The sequence below is a fragment of the Boleophthalmus pectinirostris genome, unplaced genomic scaffold (genome assembly GCF_026225935.1).
Source record: "Boleophthalmus pectinirostris isolate CB_2022bp ecotype Guang Dong unplaced genomic scaffold, ASM2622593v1 HiC_scaffold_5, whole genome shotgun sequence".
NCBI classification, from domain to species: Eukaryota; Metazoa; Chordata; class Actinopteri; order Gobiiformes; family Gobiidae; genus Boleophthalmus; species Boleophthalmus pectinirostris.
The window spans coordinates 852,878-862,877 of NW_026571404.1; the positions used below are offsets into that span (position 1 = coordinate 852,878).

Consider the following 10,000-nt stretch of genomic DNA (forward strand, 5'->3'; position numbering starts at 1 on the left):
CTCTCCTGTCTCCTCTCTCTGCTCCTGTCTCCTCTGCTCCTGTCTCCTGTCTCCTCTGCTCCTGTCTCCTCTGCTCCTGTCTCTCTCTGTCTCCTCTGCACCTGTCTCCTCTGCTCCTGTCTCCTCTGCTCCTGTCTCCTCTGCTCCTGTCTCCTCTGCTCCTGTCTCCTCTGCTCCTGTCTCCTCTGCTCCTGTCTCCTCTGCACCTGTCTCCTCTGCACCTGTCTCCTCTGCTCCTGTCTCCTCTGCTCCTGTCTCCTCTGCTCCTGTCTCCTCTGCTCCTGTCTCCTCTGCACCTGTCTCCTCTGCTCCTGTCTCCTCTCCTGTCTCCTGCTCTCCTGTCTGCTCCTGTCTCCTCTGCACCTGTCTCCTCTGCTCCTGTCTCCTCTGCTCCTGTCTCCTCTGCTCCTGTCTCCTCTGCTCCTGTCTCCTCTGCTCCTGTCTCCTCTGCACCTGTCTCCTCTGCTCCTGTCTCCTCTGCTCCTCTGTCTCCTCTGCTGTCTCTCCTGTCTCCTCTGCACCTGTCTCCTCTGCTCCACCTGTCTCTCTGCTCTCTCCTCTGCTCCTGTCTCCTCTGCACCTGTCTCCTCTGCTCCTGTCTCTCTCTCTCCTGTCCTGCTCCTGTCTCCTCTGCTCCTGTCTCCTCTGCCCCGAGTCTCTTTGGTCTAAAACGTCTTAAACATTTGAAGTATTTCCTTTGAGCAAAACAGGAACTAATGCAACCCCCGACTGTCAGGAGCACACCTGTCACTCCAAACTCACCTGTCACTCCAAAGTCACCTGTCGCTCCAAACTCACCTGTCGCTCCAGACTCACCTGTCGCTCCAAACTCACCTGTCACTCCAAAGTCACCTGTCGCTCCAAACTCACCTGTCACTCCAAAGTCACCTGTCGCTCCAAACTCACCTGTCGCTCCAGACTCACCTGTCACTCCAAAGTCACCTGTCGCTCCAAACTCACCTGTCACTCCAAAGTCACCTGTCACTCCAAACTCACCTGTCGCTCCAGACTCACCTGTCGCTCCAAACTCACCTGTCACTCCAAACTCACCTGTCACTCCAAACTCACCTGTCGCTCCAAACTCACCTGTCGCTCCAAACTCACCTGTCACTCCAAAGTCTCCACCTGTCGCTCCAAAGTCACTCACCTGTCGCTCCAAACTCACCTGTCACTCCAAACTCACCTGTCACTCCAAACTCACCTGTCGCTCCAAACTCACCTGTCACTCCAAAGTCACCTGTCGCTCCAAACACTGTCACAAAGTCACCTGTCGCTCCAAACTCACCTGTCACTCCAAACTCACCTGTCACTCCTCCAGACTCACCTGTCGCTCCAAACTCACCTGTCACTCCAAAGTCACTCTGTCACTCCAAAGTCACCTGTCGCTCCAAACTCACCTGTCACTCCAAAGTCACCTGTCGCTCCAGAATCACCTGTCGCTCCAACTCACCTGTCGCTCAGACTCACTGTCACTCCAAACTCACCTGTCACTCCAAACTCACCTGTCGCTCCAGACTCACCTGTCGCTCCAAAGTCACCTGTCACTCCAGACTCACCTGTCGCTCCAGACTCACCTGTCACTCCAAACTCACCTGTCACTCCAAAGTCACCTGTCGCTCCAAACTCACCTGTCACTCCAAAGTCACCTGTCACTCCAGACTCACCTGTCGCTCCAGACTCACCTGTCACTCCAAACTCACCTGTCACTCCAAACTCACCTGTCGCTCCAGACTCACCTGTCGCTCCAAACTCACCTGTCACTCCAAACTCACCTGTCACTCCAAACTCACCTGTCGCTCCAGACTCACCTGTCGCTCCAAACTCACCTGTCACTCCAAACTCACCTGTCACTCCAAAGTCACCTGTCACTCCAAACTCACCTGTCACTCCAAAGTCACCTGTCACTCCAGACTCACCTGTCACTCCAAAACTCACCTGTCACTCCAAACTCACCTGTCGCTCCAGACTCACCTGTCGCTCCAAACTCACCTGTCACTCCAAACTCACTGTCTCCAACTCACCTGTCGCTCCACTCCAAACTCACCTGTCACTCCAAAGTCACCTGTCAAACTCCAAAGTCACCTGTCACTCCCTGTCTCCAAACTCTGTCACCCAAACTCACCTGTCGCTCCAGACTCACCTGTCACCTGTTCCAACTCACCTGTCGCTCCACCTGTCACTCCTCAAACTACCTGTCGCTCCAAACTCACCTGTCACTCCAAAGTCACCTGTCGCTCCAAACTCACCTGTCACTCCAAACTCACCTGTCGCTCCAACTCACCTGTCGCTCCAGACTCACCTGTCGCTCCAGACTCACCTGTCGCTCCAAAGTCACCTGTCGCTCCAAAGTCACCTGTCGCTCCAGACTCACCTGTCGCTCCAAACTCACCTGTCGCTCCAGACTCACCTGTCGCTCCAGACTCACCTGTCGCTCCAGACTCACCTGTCGCTCCAAAGTCACCTGTCGCTCCAGACTCACCTGTCGCTCCAAAGTCACCTGTCGCTCCAGACTCACCTGTCGCTCCAGACTCACCTGTCGCTCCAGACTCACCTGTCGCTCCAGACTCACCTGTCGTTTGCTCTTAACATTAACCTGCACCTAAAAAACAAAAACAAAAAACTGTGTCAAAATGAGACGATTAAACTCAAACTCTCCTGCTGCTCAGAGCCTCAGCCACTGCACAAACATCACAGCTCCAGGTCTGTGGGCTCAGGTCTGGGGGCTCAGGTCTGTGGGCTCAGGTCTGTGGGCTCAGGTCTGGGGGCTCAGGTCTGTGGGCTCAGGTCTGTGGGCTCAGGTCTGGGGGCTCAGGTCTGTGGGCTCAGGTCTGGTGGCTCAGGTCTGTGGGCTCAGGTCTGTGGCCGTTTAATTCCGGCCCAGAGAAAAAAGGCCCATGTTTGTTGTTATAAACCTGTTGGACTTTTCACTGAAACAACAACTGATGATGATGATGACCCAACCTCCACTGTGCCCTGTGCACACACGACCTGTGCACACACGACCTGTGCACACACGACCTGTGCACACACGACCTGTGCACACACGGTCTATGTGCACACACGACCTGTGCACACACGGCCTGTGCACACACGACGTGTGCACACACGACCTGTGCACACACGGTCTGTGCACACACGGCCTGTGCACACACGGCCTGTGCACACACGGCCTGTGCACACACGACCTGTGCACACACGGTTTGTGCACACACGGCCTGTGCACACACGGTGTGCACACACGGTCTGTGCACACAGGTTCCCGCGCTCATGGAGATCCTGGAACAGTCCTGGAGTTTTCGTGTGTTTCCTTTGGCTCCAGTGTTTGTTCAGTTTTCATGAGTTTGTTCTGATTCTTTGTGAACGTCTGAGTTTTTAGTTTAAAACAGAAAAATAAAAACACCGACAGGATTTAAAATGTTCAAAAACTAGAATCTCAAACCAGCAGGTGAGAGGAAAGAGTTCATGTTTCAGATTTAGACCTAAAACTATGATCAGTTCTACACATGAAGGTGCTGGAAAGTCCTGGAAAATTCACTTTAGCTCATGAAAAAGTCATGGAAAAGTTTGGAAATGTTGTGAGTGAAAAAGCGTGAGAACTGTGTGTCTGTTTGTTCTTCTCGTCCTGTTTGTGTTTTGTTCTCGAGTGGGGACGTGTGTTGCCAGCGAGCTTCAGTTTCTCGCGGTGGAGCTGCAGGTTCTTCTGGTGGAGCTGCAGGTTCTCGTGGTGGAGCTGCAGGTTCTCGTGGTGGAGCTGCAGGTTCTTCTGGTGGAGCTGCAGGTTCTTCTGGTGGCTGGTGGAGCTGCAGGTTCTTCTGTTCAGGTTCTTCTGGTGGAGCTGCAGGTTCTTCTGGTGGAGCTGCAGGTTCTTCTGGTGGAGCTGCAGGTTCTCGCGGTGGAGCTGCAGTTTTGTGGCGGTTCAGGCTGCGCTGGTGAAACATGTGTGAGACAAAAGGACGTTTAATGAGACGTTTGGACAAAAGCTCCTGACGGACGCGTCTCTCGTGTTTGTGTTTAGAGGAATTCTCCGAAAACAAAATGAGGAATGAGGAAAATGAGAAGCATGAGAAGAATGTGAGACACAGAGGTCCAGAGATCAGAGATAAACGAGCTGCGCTTCCATAGATGCAGTTTACAAATGTAAGTTTAACTGAACTTACAGAATCAAACCTGTAACAGGAAGTGAGTCCGGGCGGCGCCGCGGCTCCACGTCACTTCACTTTATATAAAACCTGATCCTGGGTTTGGATTTCGTAGCTGCTCTGGTTTTCTTCACAAATAAAAGAACTTCACGCTCGATCGTTTGTGTCAATATTTATTCTCGACACCGTGAAAACTCAAATAAACACAAAGAAAATGTTTGAACTTTACTCACAAAACTTTAAAATAAATACAGAAAACAAAAGGAAACGTTGTCCGTGTTTGTCTGTGCGTCACCAGAGACTCAAGTCACTTTTATTTAAGTCTCACGTCTTTTCTTCACACTTTTTCTGCTTTTCTCTATCGTCTTTTCTCTCTGTTTTTACTTTCAGGGCAAATTTTTTTTAAAAGTCACAGGACTCATAAAGGTCAATATTTTTACAAATAAAATATGAAAATGAATCACAGAGGTGTTTAAAACATCTTCATATTTAAACAGATTTAATAATCATAATAATTCATCATAATTTTAGGATTATTTCCATGAAAACAGAAACACCGACATTTTGTCCTGAAATGAAAATCTGAACATAAATCTCAGACCCGTCAGCCTTAGCAACAGGTTTGATTGACAGCGTTGCTATGGAAAAGAGCGTTTCCTTTAACATCCTGGCTCCTGATTGGTCGTCCTGTCACGATAATTATTACATCGATTTATCGTTCAGGTTTTGTTCGATGGAACTAGATGAACTAAAACTGTATTTTCTCAGTGTTTCTAAAACTTCTCATGTCGCCAAAGTTGATCCAATCAGGATGAAACTCACATCATTTTGTCTAAAAATCAGTAAAAACAAACGTCTGTTTGAATTTTAATGGAAACTGAACATCCACAGCCAAAGTTTAACAGTAAAAGTTCCTTCAGATTCACAGATTTGTGCTCAGGCCTCAGATTCAAACATCCAAACAAACTTTACTCGTTCACTGTTCAGACGTGAAGAGTTTCTGTTTACAACACGAACAAGGAAGCAGTTGTTCAGAAGTGTTTGTTTTTCTGTTTTTCATACAGAGTCACAGAGGAAGTGCGGGGGGGGTAAATGTTGGTCAATTTCAGAAAAAACATATTTCTTTTACTAAAATTTATTGGATAAAAAAATTTAAACTTGCACCAAAATTGATTTGACCTTAGATTTTTAGAGTAGGGGTCAAAAAAAGAGTTTATAAAGGAAAATCAATGAAAACACAAACACAAAGAGTCAAAAAAAAAAACTTCTCACGTCGTCACAGTTGATCTGATCAGGATGAGAAATGTGATAAAAACACACAACTGTTTGAATTTTCATGGTGATTAAACAAAGACAGTAAAAGTTTGAATGATAAAAGTTCCTTCAGATTCACACGTGTTTCTTCTGGAGGCTCCGACCTGAAGCTCGAGCAGCTCCAGGTTCATGGTGACGACACAGACTCTGACACCAAAAGCACTCGTCCACGAGGAACGAAGAATAATGAATGAAGCAGAACAAAAGACTCAACGAGCGACGTGTTGACAAAGACTGGAGCTTAGAGCTCGTAGAGTCACTTCATTAAAGGATTTAGAGTTTTTATCCACTCAAAGCCTCAAAGCCTCAATCATTCTTCATCAACTCTGAGCTCATTTAAAGGTTCAATATCACACAGACCTGACTCGTACTACACAGACCCGACTCGTACTACACTGACCCGACTCGTACTACACTGACCTGGAGTCGTGTTTGTTTCATTCCCACATCTTAAATCTCTGGCCCTGTTTTTGTTTTGTTTTTTCTCAAAAATGTGAAAAACAAAATTTGTTCATTGTAAAAACATTTGCAGATTCCACAGACACACTTCTCACTCTTTTTCACTGACGACATCTCCAAACCTTTCCATGACTTTTCCATGACTTTCCAGCACCTCCATGTGTAGAACTGATCATAGTTTTAGGTCTAAATCTAAACATGAACTCTTTCCTCTCACCTTCTGGTTTGAGATTCTAGTTTTTGAACATTTTAAATCCTGTCAGTGTTTTTATTTTTATTTCTTGTCGTTTCTTTTAAACAAAAAAACTCAGACGTTCACAAAAAAATCACAACAGACTCATGAAAACTGAACACAACACTGGAGCAAAAGGAAACACACACTAAAACTCCAGGACTTTTCCAGGCCTGGATAATGACAGTTTTAATAAAATGACTTGAGTTTGGTGACTGGGAGGGAGCAGTGATGTGATATGATCGTCGCTGCTGTGGACGAGGAAAAGAAAGAGGACGAAGCGACAGGAAACATGTCCACAAAGAAAAGACAAAGGAGTCGCCCGGACGTCGTTACAAAACTTAAATTATCTTCAGACTCGATAAAAGAATTTGAGGACCAGATCTTCCCAGTTTGTCTGAGTGAGATTTTTGTGAGGAGGGAATGAATCTCCTGCCCCAAACTGCCGCCTGGTCTCAAATAAAAGCCTGGTCTCAAATAAAAGCCTGGTCTGTTAAGTGACTGAAACAAACGCCACGGAGATGATTTGGTGTTTTTTGTACATTTATCTGTGCCGAGACATGTTCTTCTCAAATATTTCATACAAGCTGTTTAATGTAAAAAAAAAAGTCCCCGGATCTAAAGCACCACTGTTACCACGGCGACCACAGTTACGCAGACGAGCACAGATCTGATCAGTTTATCAGAGTTTATCAAATACGTGTGAGTGGAGTCCGAGGCTTTAGAAGGACACGTCCGCTTCAGTTTATCTCAAATATGTGAAACACGCTGCCACCTTCCAGGAAGTGACCGTATTTAGAAGAAAAGAGGCGGAGCCAACGCATTCCACAGCAGAAAGGGGCGGAGCCATCGCACCATACCACCACCACGACATTCCACAAGAGCACGAGAGTGACGCAAACGACAACTATGACACACACACACACACACACCTGTCACACACACACACACACCTGTCACACACACACACACACCTGTCCATGTGTGACAGGTGTGTGTGTGTGTGTGTGTGTGTGTGTGTGACAGTGTGTGTGTGTGACAGTGTGTGTGTGTGTGTGTGTGTGTGTGACAGGTGTGTGTGTGTGTTGTTTGTACATACACATATTCAGACTGTGGTTGTTGATAAAACAGTTTATTTAAACTCAGGTTTTACAAACACAGTTTGGTGAAATAAAGTCACTGACAGACAGGGGGCACTGTGAGGGGGGGCGCTGTGAGGACTCGCTGTGGGGACTCGCTGTGGGGACTCGCTGTGGGGACTCACTGTGGGGACTCGCTGTGGGGACTCGCTGTGGGGACTCGCTGTGGGGACTGTGGGGACTCGCTGTGGGGAGGGGCGCTGTGGGGACTCGCTGTGGGGACTCGCTGTGGGGACTCGCTGTGGGGACTCGTCACATCACGTTGTCTTTGACCGGAGACAGAGGCTCTTTGTGTGAAATCTTTGGAGAATCTCTGAAAAAAACAAAAACACAAACGTTAGTTTTAGTTGAAATAGAATAATGATTAAACCAGACGTGAGCAGGAGGAAATGTTCTACTGAGTTTAATTCAACTCAAACTATAAACTGAAAAATGAAGCACAAATGATTCAGTTTAATGAGATTCGATTTAATAACAGATTCATTTATTAAACTCTTTAAATGTCACAAAAACAAACCTGAAACTTTTTACTGTTATTAAATATTTGGCTCTTTTGTTCCAGAATCGTTTCTGGAGTCGTGTTTGTTTCATTCACACGTTTAACTCACAAACTCTGAGAGAAGAGCTCAGCCTAAATCTACAGACTTAAAACACTCTGTTCCACCTTGTGATGTCATCATGTGGTGATACAGGAAGTGCTCTACTGTGTTTTTAAACTCCACACACCTTCACTAGAATCACCTGGATCATTTCAATTGTGGAGTCACAGATCTCGAGTGAACTAAAGGGAAAAGGAGCTGAGAATGTCCATGTCCATGTCCATGTCCATGTCCATGTCCATGTCCATGTCCATGTCCATGTCCATGTCCATGTCCATGTCCATGTCCATGTCCATGTGGAGATTTGTAGATGTAACAGTCGAATAATAAAGTTTTACTCAAACAAACACAACTCCAGCTCTGAGTGTGACCAGGAACAGAAGAACATGAGTGAGTTCAGTGGAACACAGGAGCTTTAAATAAACTCTCGTCTCTGTGTCGTTAGAATCTTTGTGTAGTTTGTGTTTTTTTTTGTGGATTTACTTTGTGAATCCGAAGTTCTTCCACAGTCCGCTGATGGTGGCCTGGACCCCGGGGCTGTTCTCATTGTTCACACCGGGTTTGGATGATCCGGGTTTAGATGATCCAGGTTTGTTTAAACTGGACTTCCTCTTGAGGCCGCTGACCCGAGCCGGACCCAGAGCCGTGGGTTTGAGTGAGTGACTGGAGTTTGGACGAGATAAACCCGGCGCCTGAAGGAAACACAAACACAAACACACAAACAGTTACACAACAAACACACAAACAGTTACACAACAAACACACAAACAGTGATGTGACTGACTCCAGCTGAGGAGACGAGGCTCAACTCTAGAATCAAACAAAACTATCAAACATGTTTAAAGGTCAGTGCAGAGTCAGAGTTTGTACATTTGTCATTTTCCTGCTTCAATAAAAAGTACAAATACAACGACTGGAGCTGGTTTCATTCAGAAGTCGCTGATACAACACACACCTTCATACAGTGAACTTTCGATTCGATACGATATATTTCAAAATGATTCGATACATTTCAATAAAAACTAAAGTCTAAATCACGTTTCTGTGTTAAATAATTTCTTCTTGTGCAAAGTTCAAATGAAACAAACATTTAAATCCTCAAAACTGTGAAAATGTCAAATAAACGAGTTTCCTTCCTCCAAACAAACAACAAAACTGTAGCAGTAACAAAATAATTTATTAAAAAAAAAAAAAAAAAAAACTCTTGGCGATATATCGATACAGCAGACCACAATATCGATACTGAATCATCACATTAATCTATGTGATATTTTGATATTTTTGCACAGTCCTAACGACTTTAGATAAACTCGACACACACAACAACACAACATCACAACAACACAACAACAACACAACATCACAACATCACAACAACAACACAACAACATCACAACAACAACACAACATCACAACAACACAGCATCACAACAACATCACAACAACAACACAACATCACAACAACAACACAACACACAACAACAACAACAACAACAACATCACAACAACACAACAACATCACAACGTCACAACATCACAACAACAACATCACAACAACAACACAACATCACAACAACACAGCATCACAACAACATCACAACAACATCACAACAACAACACAACAACATCACAACAACAACACAACATCACAACAACACAGCATCACAACAACACACAACACAACAACACAACAACATCACAACAACACAACAACATCACAACAACATCACAACATCACAACAACACAACAACAACAACACAACATCACAACAACACAACAACATCACAACATCACAACAACACAACATCACATCACAACAACATCACAACAACACAACATCACAACACAACAACATCTCAACAACACAAAATCACAACAACATCACAACAACACAACATCACAACAACACAACAACATCACAACAACACAACATCACAACAACACAACAACATCACAACAACACAACAACATCACAACATCACAACAACAACACAACAACATCACACAACATTACAACATCAAAACAACAACAACATCACAACAACAACAACACAACAACATCACAACAACAACACACAACATCACAAAACACAACAACATCAACACACAACATCACA

General features: G+C 45.4%; 1 protein-coding gene across 1 annotated transcript in view; it reads right to left on the bottom strand.

Annotated features, from left to right (window-relative positions):
* Positions 1-7,296: 7,296 nt before the first annotated feature.
* Positions 7,297-10,000, bottom strand: part of exo1 (exonuclease 1) — a 23,590-nt gene continuing 20,886 nt past the window's right edge. Inside the window, exons 15-16 of the mRNA XM_055162907.1 lie at positions 8,366-8,574; positions 7,297-7,596 (exon numbers count right to left, since the gene is read on the bottom strand). Of these exons, the coding sequence (XP_055018882.1) occupies positions 7,536-7,596; positions 8,366-8,574 (270 nt within the window). The 3' untranslated portion in view covers positions 7,297-7,535. The remainder of the gene's footprint in view (positions 7,597-8,365; positions 8,575-10,000) is intronic.